The 14,798-nt window shown below is 27.0% G+C and overlaps 5 protein-coding genes across 11 annotated transcripts; 3 read left to right on the top strand and 2 right to left on the bottom strand.

Annotated features, from left to right (window-relative positions):
• Positions 1–237: 237 nt before the first annotated feature.
• Pdss2 (Decaprenyl diphosphate synthase subunit 2) lies at positions 238–2,987 on the top strand. Its single transcript, XM_033339200.2, has 5 exons — positions 238–1,505; positions 1,591–1,719; positions 1,805–2,006; positions 2,080–2,502; positions 2,593–2,987. Exons 1-5 carry the CDS (start codon positions 1,168–1,170, stop codon positions 2,746–2,748), a joined length of 1,248 nt encoding a protein of 415 aa, XP_033195091.1. The 5' UTR covers positions 238–1,167; the 3' UTR covers positions 2,749–2,987.
• Positions 2,988–3,194: 207 nt separating this feature from the next.
• On the top strand, positions 3,195–4,202 carry Bet3 (blocked early in transport 3). The gene is made up of 2 exons (XM_033342016.2): positions 3,195–3,332; positions 3,546–4,202. The coding sequence occupies exons 1-2, from the start codon at positions 3,294–3,296 to the stop codon at positions 4,041–4,043; spliced, it is 537 nt and encodes a 178-aa protein (XP_033197907.1). The 5' UTR covers positions 3,195–3,293; the 3' UTR covers positions 4,044–4,202.
• Positions 3,923–5,362, top strand: LOC143302411 (E3 ubiquitin-protein ligase RNF180-like). Of its 3 annotated transcripts, none has more exons than XM_076618596.1 (3): positions 3,923–4,061; positions 4,636–4,824; positions 5,003–5,362. In XM_076618596.1, exons 2-3 carry the CDS (start codon positions 4,639–4,641, stop codon positions 5,159–5,161), a joined length of 345 nt encoding a protein of 114 aa, XP_076474711.1. In that variant the 5' UTR covers positions 3,923–4,061; positions 4,636–4,638; the 3' UTR covers positions 5,162–5,362. The 3 variants fall into 3 exon arrangements, with proteins under 3 accessions (XP_076474711.1, XP_076474712.1, XP_076474710.1); XM_076618597.1 differs by lacking the exon at positions 3,923–4,061 and adding an exon at positions 4,394–4,537; XM_076618595.1 differs by lacking the exon at positions 3,923–4,061 and adding an exon at positions 4,400–4,552.
• A 1,375-nt stretch (positions 5,363–6,737) lies between these two features.
• Positions 6,738–8,862, bottom strand: red (LysM peptidoglycan-binding domain-containing protein red). Of its 5 annotated transcripts, XR_013058370.1 has the most exons (6): positions 8,591–8,862; positions 8,232–8,518; positions 7,999–8,139; positions 7,804–7,931; positions 7,316–7,701; positions 6,738–7,206 (listed from the first exon to the last, which is right to left on the bottom strand). XR_013058370.1 is itself a non-coding variant. In XM_076618594.1 (5 exons), exons 2-5 carry the CDS (start codon positions 8,406–8,408, stop codon positions 7,461–7,463), a joined length of 687 nt encoding a protein of 228 aa, XP_076474709.1. In that variant the 5' UTR covers positions 8,409–8,518; positions 8,624–8,862; the 3' UTR covers positions 6,738–7,460. The 5 variants fall into 5 exon arrangements, 4 of the variants coding, with proteins under 4 accessions (XP_076474709.1, XP_033197869.1, XP_033197881.1 ...); XM_076618594.1 differs by having other exon boundaries at positions 6,738–7,701; positions 8,624–8,862; XM_033341978.2 differs by having other exon boundaries at positions 6,738–7,701.
• Positions 8,863–9,330: 468 nt separating this feature from the next.
• Cka (Connector of kinase to AP-1) lies at positions 9,331–13,957 on the bottom strand. Its single transcript, XM_033344775.1, has 11 exons — positions 13,402–13,957; positions 12,706–12,809; positions 12,454–12,639; positions 12,160–12,349; positions 11,884–12,042; positions 11,672–11,792; positions 11,468–11,589; positions 11,113–11,291; positions 10,703–11,040; positions 10,306–10,617; positions 9,331–10,229 (listed from the first exon to the last, which is right to left on the bottom strand). The coding sequence occupies exons 1-11, from the start codon at positions 13,666–13,668 to the stop codon at positions 10,060–10,062; spliced, it is 2,148 nt and encodes a 715-aa protein (XP_033200666.1). The 5' UTR covers positions 13,669–13,957; the 3' UTR covers positions 9,331–10,059.
• Between the last annotated feature and the right edge of the window lie 841 nt (positions 13,958–14,798).

Below are 14,798 nucleotides of genomic sequence, written 5' to 3' on the forward strand. Positions count from 1 at the left end.
TAAGAAGATACATTTGATACCTATATAATTTGACAAAACAATTTTACAGTTTCAATTTCAGTTTATTTCCTTCTCCGGCATGTATCGAATACTTACGTTTTCAATCCTAAAAGTACGTTATTCTATCTGGAGATGGCGTTTAGGAGAGTTGTTTGCTCTCATTTTGTTTCGATGAATACAATCTTTAATGTGCAATTCCCTGCTTCATATTACGATTGCTACGTATATTGACACAGGAATTCATATAATGATTGAGTGCAAACTTAGTTGCTTCCGGGGAGCGGCAGACAAAGTTATGTGATAATTAGGGCCGCATTGATCATTAGTCACTCACTCAATGATGTATATCAGAAGGGGAAAATAAATCAGTTAACTAGTTATACTAATTCATTTTTACTTGATAAGAATAAGATTGCGCTTGCGCAATCACAACCAATCATCTATGTGGCCCTACGTATCACGTTCTCTGCTCCCCCGAAACAGCATCACCACCGTTAGTTATTGCTCGGTCATCGGTCTCCATAGAGCTATGCCCATATCTATATCTTTATATTATAATTTTCTCAATCTTTAATCCTTAGTAACTTTCTACGTTACTTCATTTTTCTTTATATTCTTGGTGTTTCATTTCTATATTTCTATTGCATTACATTTGTACTTTTCCGCTTATTGTTTTGTTTCCTTAACTTATACAATATAAAATTAACAATTTCATATAACTGCATAATTGTGGATAAGTTTAAATACCATGAGAATAGACATAATATAGAAACGTTCCTGCAACACTAATTTCATCTTAATTCTCTACATATTCTCTCTACATACTCTTTGCATACTAAACCATAGATATAGGAGTACGGTTCATGATTAAAACATTACCTTCTTATATAAAAGAATTCATGTACATTGCTCTATTTAATTTAACGATCTCAATAAAATGTATTATAAAACCATGTACAAATATATAAGATATATATTTGTTTAATGACTTTCCATGGTGAAAAATGAATAACTTTTTATACCTGAAGACAAATCACATGATATCTTTTAAGAATAAGGTCAAAAGTGAAAGCCTGAAATGTTAATCATGTGCGTTATACCTGTTGAATGTGTGACTAATGTTAATGTCGAGAGAAAACAAATTCCACGGGTGTGTGCAGTACAAAAATGTCTACGAACAAAATTACATTTAATTTATTGAGAAACAGAAATATAACCAGAGGAATCTTATGCAGTGATCATAATGTGAATTGTGAAAGACAAAGAAATATGCACATTTCTACACAAAACAGATTCCATTTACATCAATCCAACCAGGTTGAAGCAAAGCTTACAGGAAGTCAAAAGCCAGATTGGAACAGAGCTGTTTCAGAAGCAGAGAAAATTGTTGGATATCCAACATCATTTCTAAGTTTACGGTGGCTCTTAAGCGATGAAATAGCAAATGTAGCTTTGCACTTGAGAAAACTAGTAGGATCCAATCATCCTTTGTTAAAAACAGCCAAGTAAGAATTTTATTAATGTATTTCTTATAAACCTACAGTACTATTAGTTCTTCTCTATATTAACATTTATTTAAATTTATTATAGAAGTGTTATTTATAATGGACGTAACAACATGCAAGCATGGGGTCTTATTGTATTGTTAATTTCAAAAGCTGCTGGTCATTTAGGCGTAGATGATATGGAGGAAGACAAAGCTGCAGGTGTATTACACAGGTACTTATTATAGCTCTTAATAATATAAAATTTTAAAGCATCATAAATTTGTAACAAAAATAATATTAAACGAATTTTTATTTAGTCAAAGAGCTTTAGCAGAAGTAACTGAAATGATACGTACTAGTCATCTTGTTCACAAAGGTTTAGTAAATATAGAATCTGATGTTTATCTAGAAACATCAGAATTGAATGATATGAATTTTGGTAATAAAATTGCACTACTAAGTGGGGATTATTTATTAGCAAATTCTTGTGCTGAATTAGCAAATCTTCGCAATCAAGATGTGTGTATAAAAATTAGATAGTTTGATTTATATAAATTATTTGTATTATATTTTATATTATAATCACATTTAGATTGTTGAATTAATGTCAAGTGCTGTGAGAGACTTAGCAGAGGCAGAATTTGTAGGACGTAGAGATAACCAAAATAATCCTTTACCTTCTATACCACCTGAAGATCGTAAGGATTATGCAGTAAAGGAATGGACTCTTAGAAATGTTTTAAGTGCTGGTGCCTTATTAGGAAAATCTTGTAAAGGTGCATTAAAATTAGCAGGACACAACAATGAAATACAGGAACAAGGTTACAATTTTGGAAAACACTTAGCGTTGGCTTGGCAAGCTTGCTTAGATTTAGGTCCATTTATTACAAAAGATCAAAATGTAACATTCAATCTATGTTCTGCACCAATTATGTTTCATATTGAACATGACCCATCAATTTTGACAGAAATTGATAAAGGTTTGGAATCTGTAAATAATGTAGACTATGTTAAGGTAAGCATATTAAATGTAAACATATTTTTGAATGTGTAATAATTTGTTTTCCATTTATGACATAAATCATTTTAACAATTTAATATGCAGATTCATAAAATTGTTATGATGGGACCTGGAGTAGAATTAACAAAACAATTACAGAAAAGACATTCACAAAGGGCAATGGAAGTTTTAAGTGTATTTGAAAAGAATGATGCAAGAACAGCATTATATAATATTATTGCAGCTATGGGGGATTTCTGAACAACAATTTCAATTAAAAAGTAATATATTTTATATAATTGCCCAAAGATCAGTTTGAGGACTCCGTCCTATTTTAAGTTTTCAGTTTTAATATACTTATGAAATTTATATTTTCTCTATATTATGAACAAAATATTATTTAAATTGCAATATATATATATATATATAATTAAGATAAAATATGTATAATATATATAATAAGATTGTTACATTTTATAATAAACAAATGTTTAAACAAATGTGTTATTCACATTTAATACCCAATACCGTATTTATTTTTATTATTATTATTTTACTATTTGATACACATATTTACGAAGAAACGATGTATTTGTGTACATAAGCTAATAATATTCCAATTTCTAATAAATTATTGTATATTACATAAACATTTCGCTAAATAATTTAAAATAGTTTAGATCTTTGTAATTATTTAGTATAATTATAAATGTATCAATAATTTGATAATAAATTAAAAATTAAATGGCGAATATCGACTCTGTCAACCATAGCCGATTGAAGAACCGTACACAAGATACGTAAATATGTCACGAGCAGGCACAAAACTTGACTCAAAAAAAGTTGTGAGTATATCACTATATTGCTTTATTAATTTTTACAAAACATTTAGATTATATATTATTAAATTCTATTCTGTTGACAAATAATCATTAAAAAATAGATGTTAAATTATAAGTGAGGTTAGGAATAATGTTTAATGTGTAGTTATATGTAATTTCATTCTGTGTGAAAGATATATTAAGATATGATGCTAATTTATGTATAATAAATTTCAGAATTCTGAATTGTTTACATTGACATATGGAGCATTGGTAGCTCAATTACTAAAGGATTATGAAAATGTAGAAGATGTAAACAAACAGCTGGAAAGAATGGGTTACAATATGGGAATTCGTTTAATAGAAGATTTCTTAGCTCGAACTGGATCTGGTCGGTGTTATGACTTTCGAGATACAGCTGAGAAAATACAAACTGGGTTTAAAATATTTTTGGGAATAACGCCGACAATCACAAATTGGAGCGCTGCTGGTGATGAATTTTCTTTATGTTTTGAAGCAAACCCATTAACAGAATTTGTTGAATTACCAGATCATTGTTTAAATTTAAAATATTGTAATGTATTAATTGGAGTATTAAGGGGAGCTTGTGAAATGGTACAAATGGAGATTGCCTGTTGGTTTGTACAAGATCAACTAAAAAATGATAATGTAACTGAATTACGCGTTAAATTTATTAAAAGATTAGAAGATGCTATTCCAGCAGGTGAAGATTAAATAATCTTGTTATTAAAGGTATATGTAAAGTTATACATTGTGCACATTTTTCATTATATATATATTTTATAACATTCATAAATTTATTAATTTAATGTTCGTAAATAACTATAATAATGTAATCAACGCATAAAAATAAATATATATATATATATATAATGTGATTTTTAATGCTCAAATACTTTATATAGAAAAGTTTTTTTTATACATATCTGTTAATAAGTATATAAATTAAAAATACTTTTTTATCTAAATTATTTATTTAATAATAAGAATATTATAAAATAATTTAAATTAATTTTTTACATTGAGTATATATGATTATGGTAAAAAAAATATAATTAAACTGTGTGTAGATATCATTTTTTACGTCAGTTTTTAACCTATACTAATATGTTTCTAGTATATAGACTTCTTTTTAATAATTTGTTTATAAAGTCTTTCTTTTATATATTCATAACCTTTCACGTTCTGCTTTTATAATATTTACTGAAGTAAAATTAACTTATGTAAAATTACTTAAATTAATTAATGAATCAAATATTGACAAAAGCATCAAACATTTGTAATATAACATATTCTCTTTTTACAGGTTATGGAAGTGAAGTGCAAACGTTGTAGAAAAAATCTTTCTAATAATGAATCTGTTTTATTATTTACTTCCCATAATGAAATCAAGAAAAATTCTATGGATGTTGGATGTGAAGCAAATGATTCTGAATCTTGTTCATATATCTCAATGGAAAAGCTGCCTAAATGGATTGAACATGCTATAAATCAAGTAAAGTTTCTTTTAAAACTATGTTATTGACAATTTAGTATTACTATATGTGATTAAATATTCTTCAGAATATTTAATAGTGCATAAAAAATAAATATCACATCAATGAAAATAGTACAGGTAAATTTTAAAACTTTTATCTAAAATCTATATAAAATGGTATGTACATCTTTTACAGGAATCTTGGACGAAAGGTAGACTTCATTGTCCAAATTGTAATAATCGTATAGGTACATTTAACTTCATAAATGAGTTAAAATGTAACTGCAATACATTTATTACACTACCAGTCAAAATAACTAATAGCAAAGTAGATATTTTGTTTCACCTTAAATAAATCTAATACATTTCAAATTCATCTCAAATAATGATTTTATTATTTGATACTAGTTATATAATCTTGAGTTCTATTTCACATATTAATTTTATTCACAAATAACATACAAATAAATAAACGAATTAATAAATAAATGTAACAATAATAATTAATTAAATAAATTAATATAATAAATAAATAAAGTATTATAAATGTACTTAACTACATGAATAATTTAATAATTACTGCCACTCGTCAATTTTTATCTCTACAATATAGAAACATAAAGCAAATTAAGTTTTTCCTTATTTTTTATTTGATTTATTTGCAATATTTGTTTTAAGTACTTTTGATTGTATATTTAAATGTAAATTACTTTATTAACAGATAATTTCTATTTTACATTTATACATAACAATTGAATACTTTTTAATATGTATTGTGTATATATATATATAAACATATATACATACACATATACATGCACATGCATCTAAAAATCTAAATAAATATAAATGCTAAGTGTGTACATTTTATATACAGCACAATTAGTATTTTATGCTACACAATGAATAAATTATATCATACACATTAAACAATTTTTACTTAAAGTATCTATAATTAACTACTAATGCATAGCATTAAAAATGACTTGAATTGATTGTTATGTATTCATAACAAAGTGAAAAAATAAGTTAGACCATACATGTGTTTAATATAAACTGTAAAATTTATTGTTTCTCTCTCTCTCTCTATATATATATATATGTATATATCTATATATATATATATAACTGTTTAAATTAAATTTATCGCTTGTTCATTGAACTTCGATTCTTTTGCTATACCAATTTATAGTTGCTCTTACATAGTATATAATACATTAATATGTATAAATAATATAACAATAATAACATATAATGTATATTTGGATAGATAATGTTATTATATAACAATGAACAAAATGTTAACTACACAATATAGACAATATTAACAGGTACTGTATTTTCTTCTGTAAAATCTTTATTAATGGCATCAACAATAAATTTATATAACTCCAAAAATAATTACAAATGATCTATATTAACTTAATCAATATAAATTTTATATTTATTAGCTTTCGTAAATGGAATAATTATTTTTATATCACTAACATTTATTTAAAAATTTTAATGATAATTTCAGAAGCAAAAATTTATCTTTTAAATTTAATGAAACCAGTTTATTAATATTTCAATATAATTCATACTAAAGTCATTTGTGCATTATATATAAACTATTCTCAAACGACGATAGTTCTTGGATTTATTAAATTTTGTAATGAAGATTGCTGATTATAAATATCACCGAATTATAAATATCATTTATTATGTAATTGTAACTAAAGATTGAGCATTCATATTAATTTTAATAATATTTCGTATTATTTGTCCCTAAAATAATAATTAGAATATTTTCTACACAAACGAACTCTTTGTTATCCAAGCTGTATTTATTTATATAATTTTGTATTTAATGTTTTTAAAAACAAAATAGATTAATTAAATAATATCGACAACGTTTTAAGGAAGATCAAACAATAATTTAGAAAGTGGACTTGTACTGTAAGAGAGTATAATATTTAATTATATTAATATTTTAAATTATAATTTCTGTAAGAGTTCCAGGTGAGATCGAAAAGTTTTCAGAATCGTCACTGGGAATTGCTTCATTTGTTATTGTTATTGTCACTCCAAAAACTTTTCAATCTGCCCTCATACTTTTGTTATATAATTGAGGTCACAAAAAAGACATAATCGAATAAAATTCTATGCCCAGCAAAATTATAGAAAATCTAGGAGTACATGTTATCATTCGCAATAAAATTGGATAAATTGACCTCTGGGAAATCATAAACTTAATGTCATATATAAAACATAAGATGTTTTATAAAAATAACAAAAATAGTACACAATCGACTTGGATTAAAGGCACATATGGTTCACTAAGAAATATCGTTTGAACTATTTTAAAAATATGCTTGGACAATACGAGAGCTAGTTGATCCATTGTTGATCGTACTCAGACTACAAGAATAGAAACGATCAATTATCTTTTATAAATGTTTCTAATATTTATAATATATGATAAAAATATCATAAAAAATTTATGAAAAAAGAAATGAATACAACTTACATTAATATTGGATCAACCAATTTTAAATATGCAATAGTCTTCTACTATTTCCAGTACATCGTTTGGTATTCAATATATCTTTTGTTCAAGCTCTTTAATGACATTGTCAATATTAAACATATTACAGTCTAATAAAATTTAGTTGCTACAACTGGAATATTTCATCTTGTTGCTGCTGAAGTCTTTGTAATGATGTTTTTACTTTCCTGCCCTGAGTCATAACTACAGCAGTTGGAAAATTATGCATATCACTAGAAGATGATGGTCTTAATGATTCTGAAGCAGGTGGTATTGTATGTGTATTTGAAGTTATAGGAAGCGAGTTACGTAATTTAGAAGATGCTCTATGTGATTGTACATAGATATCACTATCCTCAGTGCAAAATCTGAAGTGTAATTCATTAATAAATTTATATATGAAATTTTTTGTGGTATAAATTGTAAATGTACAATTAATGTTATTCATTAAATATTAGTAAATGACTTACTCACTGTTCCCCTGAGTACGTTTAACATCTCTTTTAGCACTGGCTATAGAAGAATCCATTTTAGCTAAAAAGTCATTAACTGAACTATCATCATCCATAGATAATGTTATTGAAGATGGACTAGAAACCTAAAAATATATTTTATCTTATGCAATATTAAATAATATCTTACTAATAATATAAGAAGGTATATACATTTTGAACTATATTGTGTTCAATTTCGTCAGTATTGTCCAATGACAATGGGCTTTCTGGATTGACAGGAATAAACAAATGTTCCCGTAAAAATAAACTATCAGAAGCCCATAATCTGTTAGCTCTTCTTATCTGTTCAGTCTAAAAAAAATAAAAATACATGAAATGTACTATATATTTTTAATTGCTCCTTGTCAGTTATACAATAATGAAATAAGATAAAGGATACATACTGTAACTCCATATTTTAAAGCAATTCCTTGAAGGGTATCAGTTGTTGATACAGTATGTTTTAATAAATTTTCATTTCGTGTAATATGTTTAGCTGTACTACCATATTTTTTCAATGTCTTCCCAGTATCTCTTATGCACATTCGTTCTTCCATTTCCCTCGCCCCATTTCGCTCCATTTTTAATTTTTAAAATAGTACTAGCGCTTATAAAGCGCAACAACCATATCACTCTTTAATATTTATAGACAAGAAATTTGGATATACTTTAAACAACATAATCACATAACCTATACGAATATTTAACAGGATTCAATTCACATCTTATAAACGTTTTAGTAACATAAATAAATATCACCCACTTTTTGACACAAGTAAGATATCATGTAATTTACCAAAATATATGTAATATTGTTATTAGTAGGATCTGAACTCTAATTTGCCTAACAAATTATAATATCTTCCAAAATATGAGTACATACAAAATCATTGAAAGACATATATTTTACTTCGATATATTTTCTTTATAATAGTTGTATTTTCTAAATTTATAATTTCAGCTACAATATGTAACTAATTACAACTACACTTAGAATGTTCTCTCAGCTGATCAACGTGATAATAATTTATAGATATTCTTTAACCTGAATGATAATATATGCTTCGTTTTGATTGGACAGTCAAAGGGCGTTACACACATACACACACGCGCGCAAGTCAAATCAGTACTAGCTGCTATTAATTTAAAAAAGCTTCACTTAAAACAAATTATACAGATATAAATATAATAGTACAGCGTAAAACGTTCTTGTACTTTATATATATTGTCAACATAATATAAATAATGCAGATTATTTTATTATTAAATCTTATTACATGATACATTACATATAGATTTATACATATTAAGAAGTATAAACTACATTTTTTATCTCCATTTGTTAAATAAAAAATTGTATTTTTATTTCGACGTTTTGATTTTATCTTTTATAATATATATATAATATATATATAATATATAAATATATAATATATATATATAAATTTGTTGAAGGAAAAAAAATAATAGAAGTGGAATAAAATTTTAATAAAAACATGTTCATTATAGTACGTTACACAGTTCATCTATTTTTAAATACAATATATTACAGAGAAACACACAGTTATAATTTACTGTTATTAATATTATGTCTCTTACGTTATAATTAACTTATTACGATTATTATTATTATTATTGTTGTTGTTGCTTTTTTGTTGTTATTATATGCCAACCTCGATAAATACATAAGGTAGCATAAAAATCATATAATGGGAGACTAATTGATGTAGGACAACTTTATTTTCGCGTAGTATGTCTTAATCTCCAGTAGCTGTGCAACAGTAACTGTAATATTGGTAATAAATAGTTAACATAGGGATAAATATTATGCTACTGCGGCAGTGTGCTTCCTGGATCCTGGGTAAGGGGTATTTCATGATCTAATTATCAGAACTATATCAACTAATATGCTACAAGACAGACCCCTTCCGCTATCCCAATTAATATTGCTACTTACTGAAAATTTCATCAATAAGCAGCATTTATATTTGAAATCACTGTTTTGATAAATTGTTGCGGACAAGGGTTATGTGCAAATTTTGGTTTTATAACATGGATATCTATACGCCCAATTTGATTTCCTAAAGTGGTACTTCAAATGGTAGAGCAATATAAGTTACAACAAAATTGGAAGTGTAACACGTATAGGTAAAACTATCTAGAAAGAATGAGTACAAAATCTGTTCCACCTGATGTATGTTGATAGTAGAAATGTGTATCTTAATTTACATTTCACACATACACCTTAGCAAGAGCATCAGCCCCTGCACTTGCTATAAAAGGTCGTGAAGGATGAAATGCTACGTCTAAAATACTTTCGTCAAACTTTTTACGATGTGCTGTTATTTCTTGAACACAAGTCTTATTATCCATATTCCATAATCTTATACTGCAATCATGGCCTAAAAGTGAGAAATTAGTTATTTAATAATTCTTAATATATTGACATTTCATTTTATTTAATTTGCTATTACTTACTTCCTGAAAGTAAGTATAAACCATGAGGATCTACCGCGAGACTAGTAACTGCATCCAAATGAGCAACCATGGAATGAGCAAGGGTGGCTGATCGGTGATCATAAAATCGAATATGTCGGTCTTCATGTGCCGCAACAACAAGTGGTAATGTAGGATGCGCTACGACGCGATTTACTCCCTTCGTTTCATTGGCCTCAAGACGAGCTACACTTTCACCAGTTTCTGTATCAAATACCACACAAGCTCTGTCATAGGCTACAACTAATTTATTTGATTCATCTCTAATGAAGTCTACCGACGTTGGTATGCCATCTGTAAAAATCATAAGAAGAAAAGGATAATTCTAGATGCGACTATATAAAACATATTTTTAATAATCTATGTCTAAAAAATATACCTTGTTCAGAAACATATGTATGAAGTAATGGTGATTTGCTTTGTGGGCTCCATAGTTTTACAGTTCCATCAGCACTGATTGACAATAATTGTGATCGCAGTTGATACATGCTTAAACCCCAAACTGCATTTGTATGTCCTTTTAATGTTTGACTAAGGACACTTGGTTCGTAAGAATCATATGGATCTATATTGGCTGATGGAAGTGTCCAACAGTGAATCATACCATCTAAACCACCACTGTAGCATTGATTGCCTGTGCTACACATAGCTAAACATAATACAGGACCTGTATGTGATCTGAATGTATATAATGGCTCTACATCTAATGAAGCTGACCTGAAATGGGAGAATGAACATTTTTCAATAGTCCTTATAATAGTTCGTAATTTCAGAATACAGGTAACCTACTTTTTAGCTGGTAAGGTTTTGTGGAGGTTCCATAATTTAAGTGTATGATCATCACTTGCAGTTATAAGAACGGGATCAGTAGGGTGGAAGACAAGAGCTCGAACAGCATCAAAGTGGGATCGCAATGTATATTTTGCATTCCATGTTTTTCTTAAACTTTCCTTTGTAGTGGCTACCATCTATATATAAAATATAATTAATTTAAATATATCCTATACTAAAAATGAAATTAAGCTTTCACATAAATTTTATAAAAATATAAGAATTATACATATATTAACATAACATAAATATACATATATTACATACATCTATGGGCATTAAAAATAACAATAATATAACCAATGTAACTCACATCATATGAAGTTTCTGCTTCATTGTTTACACATAATTGCTCTAATTCACCCAATTCTAATGTCGAATCACCTTCCTCATTTAGACGTTTTTGATCTGGATGTCCACCCCTACGTATTGCATCTGTAAATTTTATTTTAATATTACTAAAATATCAATAAAATAGGAATTTGTCGATAAAATTATAAGTAAAATGAATACTAACCCCATTCAGATGAATAGCGAATAGAACGTTGTGGTGATTCTTCAATTTCTGTGAGAAGATTTAATTCATTTAATACTTCTTCAGCTTCTGCATCAACATCTTCTGTTAAAAGCATAGATGGCTAAAAGTTAAAATAGAAATAATCTATTAATTATATTACTTCAATAGAATTCTATAACAATATATATAATAGGACCATATATATGTATTACTTTATTTGGTTTAGGATCCATATTAGTATCGTAAGTATCATCTTCTACATCCCCTTCTTCTTCTTCCATATCCATACCTGTTTGTGCCAAAAACTCAAAGTTTGCCATCACAGCTGCTTCTGTATCAAATATCATTGCTTCTATTACAGAAGATGGTTGCTAGTAATATAAAAATATAAAAGTATTAATGTGTTACTGTAGAAATTTGATAGATATCATAAACATATAACAGTTGAATAAAAAACAAAGTGATTAAATTCCAACAAAGTTACTTACCTCTACCTTTTTTCCTGGGACTCTACGAACACTGTTTTCTGATGCTTGTTTGTTTGATGGTTCATTGCCATTTAATGCAGGAGTATTCATATCTTCTGAGTCTGTATTATTACTTAAACCAAGTAGAGATCTCACTCTGCTAGATCGTACATCTATTATAGTATCAGTGTAACCAATCTCTTGTAAGTATCTAAAGTTACAGTTATATATACACTATTAATGATACTGTACTTAATACCTATTGTTATGTGCAAATAATAATTATAAAGATTATAAAAGTTATATTTTATTTACTGTCTTAAAATTTGGCGGCCTTGTCTCCAACTGATGTTACTGACGGATGTGAATGGAGCTTCCCCATCACCACCACCTCCGACATCAGAATTAGGACAATTACAAATACCTTCTTCATAAATAGGAGGTTTTGTATCTCCTTGTATTACCAAGTCAGTGCCATATTTTAGTTTGTGATACCTTGCTCTGTAAAAATTATGAAAGTATTGCAAATATATTCCTAACGTCGAAATTAAAAAAAAAATATCTCACCGTTCTTGTTTAAGTGCATATTCTAACATTTTTATTCTTCTTACTAAGTCATTCTTTAACCTTTCTTGGCCTTTTCTCTCACCTTGTAAAAAAGCTATCCTAGCCTGCAGGAAAATAATAATAAACATATTATATTTCTTTAAATCATTCTTAAAGAATTAGTTGTGCCTCTAATGTAATTATTTTATATTTTATATATATTATGAATATTGCAATGTAGCCTTCCTTTAGAATTATCCATTTTATATTATAAAGAATTTACAAAAAAAATATAAAAAATATAGAGTATTAACAACTTCAGTAAGTTTTATAAGAATATAACATAAATATAATATACATGCAACTAAAAATAATATAAATACTGCATTCACTCCAATATAAGGGACATAACTATTTAAATACAACAATTTCGTACTTCAGTGGCATGTGTATCATTTGTTACATTAAAATTTAAAGCATAATGTTACAATAAATAAAAAGGATATTCTTATAAAATATTTCTTAGTTTAAATTAAAATAACTTTAAAATTAAATATATACACAAATTGTATTGTGTTAATGTTATACATATTTAAGTTAATCTTGTTTTTACAACGTTCTGTCACATGACAGATGAAGTGACAATAAGAAGAGAGTATTTTAAAGAAAAGTATACAGAGAAATTTTGAAAATTTTCCAAAGAAATTAGGATTATACCTGAAATTCTGCTTTATCAAGCTCCCATTGCGATCTTTCAAGTTCAAAGCGAGTCCATTCATGCTGAATAAAATGTAGAATACCAGGCATAGAGTATTGTGGCCTTTCATTCTTAGCATCGCCATTAGTACCATTGTCATTCCCTTGATGTTTATTATTTGTCAGTGGAACATTTGCACCACTAGATAATTGTCCATTATGATTTTGAGATGCAGAACTGGAGTTCTCCTCCATCGTGGAACCACAAAACTGGCTCGGTACCTTCATTTCATGACACGGCAGCCATTACAACAACTTTTCTTTCCTCTGGAGCCTAAAGAGTGCTCTCCTGTCGGATAATGTATTTCGATCGAGTATACGAAAAGAAGTAATTAATACGCATGCGGACGTATTTAATTTCAATGTAACTAATATACTGTGTAGAAAATATTATGGTTCGTTGCTTATCTATCAAAATTTATTTAATTGTTCAACTCTTCCGAAATAGCAAACAAACATTCTCTTCTTCGCACATCTTCGGAATCGTACTTTTCTTCACCATCCTCATACAGTATATTCAGGTATATTACAACCTTATACTGACTTTCTATGAGAAAATATTACACCAATTACAATATAAATTGGTAAAGAATAAATAAGTAAAAAATAAGTATCTGTTACTGACTCATGTCATAGTATAATCAAATAAACAAGAAAAATGTAAAATTTCATTTTTTTTTCTGCATACTATGACATCAATTTTGCTGCTTTATACTAAATAATAGTATTAGGACCTCAGTTGATATAAAAACATGAAAATCTAAATGTTACATAAATGATTACTTATTCTTAGTTAAAATATAATAGAAATTTTTATTTAGTATAATATGTATGATATATACAAATGATAAATATAATACATTTCTAATTTTGCTTGTAAGGCTGATTCTCAAGATTAAAAGACTATACAAACACACGGTAGTATATTTCATTACATGCTAAATGATAAGACTGACAGTGAAAATCAGCTGCTAACACAGTATTATTTTATGACTAATATAAGATTTTATGTTGCAGTGTAAAAATTTGTGTTTTTTTGTATAATGTGATTTGAAAGAGTATTAATTACATAAATTATTTTACTAGAAATTATATATTAGGAAGTAAACTAAAGGTTATTATGCCATCAAATTATAAGTATTATAACAATTTAGGATAAAATAAATTATGTAATTTTAAATAAAATTGTATTTTTTCAATAAAATTGTTTAAGGAAAGTTTATCAACATAACAAATATTCTTATGGAAATGTCATTTATTTGAGAATATCTATATAAATATGAATACTACAAATACACTGATATTAATCCAATTTTTAATGGATTAAGCAAATAACATCCATAATAACACTAAATGAT

Source organism: Bombus vancouverensis, chromosome 5, assembly GCF_051014615.1.
Source record: "Bombus vancouverensis nearcticus chromosome 5, iyBomVanc1_principal, whole genome shotgun sequence".
NCBI lineage: Eukaryota > Metazoa > Arthropoda > Insecta > Hymenoptera > Apidae > Bombus > Bombus vancouverensis.

What these genes read in the sequence shown, in the direction of transcription:
- Pdss2 (XM_033339200.2), top strand. Translation starts at nt 1,168, where the DNA reads ATGTCTACGAACAAAATTACATTTAATTTATTGAGAAACAGAAATATA. An exon ending in CCTTTGTTAAAAACAGCCAA is followed by an intron (nt 1,506 to 1,590) that starts GTAAGAATTTTA and finishes AATTTATTATAG; the next exon opens with AAGTGTTATTTATAATGGAC. An exon ending in GCTGCAGGTGTATTACACAG is followed by an intron (nt 1,720 to 1,804) that starts GTACTTATTATA and finishes ATTTTTATTTAG; the next exon opens with TCAAAGAGCTTTAGCAGAAG.
- Bet3 (XM_033342016.2), top strand. Translation starts at nt 3,294, where the DNA reads ATGTCACGAGCAGGCACAAAACTTGACTCAAAAAAAGTT. An exon ending in AACTTGACTCAAAAAAAGTT is followed by an intron (nt 3,333 to 3,545) that starts GTGAGTATATCA and finishes AATAAATTTCAG; the next exon opens with AATTCTGAATTGTTTACATT.
- LOC143302411 (XM_076618596.1), top strand. Translation starts at nt 4,639, where the DNA reads ATGGAAGTGAAGTGCAAACGTTGTAGAAAAAATCTTTCTAATAATGAA. An exon ending in TTGAACATGCTATAAATCAA is followed by an intron (nt 4,825 to 5,002) that starts GTAAAGTTTCTT and finishes CATCTTTTACAG; the next exon opens with GAATCTTGGACGAAAGGTAG.
- red (XM_076618594.1), bottom strand. Translation starts at nt 8,408, where the DNA reads ATGGAGCGAAATGGGGCGAGGGAAATGGAAGAACGAATGTGCATAAGA. An exon ending in CTTTAAAATATGGAGTTACA is followed by an intron (nt 8,140 to 8,231) that starts GTATGTATCCTT and finishes TATTTTTTTTAG; the next exon opens with ACTGAACAGATAAGAAGAGC. An exon ending in AACACAATATAGTTCAAAAT is followed by an intron (nt 7,932 to 7,998) that starts GTATATACCTTC and finishes ATATATTTTTAG; the next exon opens with GTTTCTAGTCCATCTTCAAT.
- Cka (XM_033344775.1), bottom strand. Translation starts at nt 13,668, where the DNA reads ATGAAGGTACCGAGCCAGTTTTGTGGTTCCACGATGGAGGAGAACTCC. An exon ending in TGGATCCTAAACCAAATAAA is followed by an intron (nt 11,793 to 11,883) that starts GTAATACATATA and finishes TTTAACTTTTAG; the next exon opens with CCATCTATGCTTTTAACAGA. An exon ending in TTTATACTTACTTTCAGGAA is followed by an intron (nt 10,230 to 10,305) that starts GTAAGTAATAGC and finishes TCTCACTTTTAG; the next exon opens with GCCATGATTGCAGTATAAGA.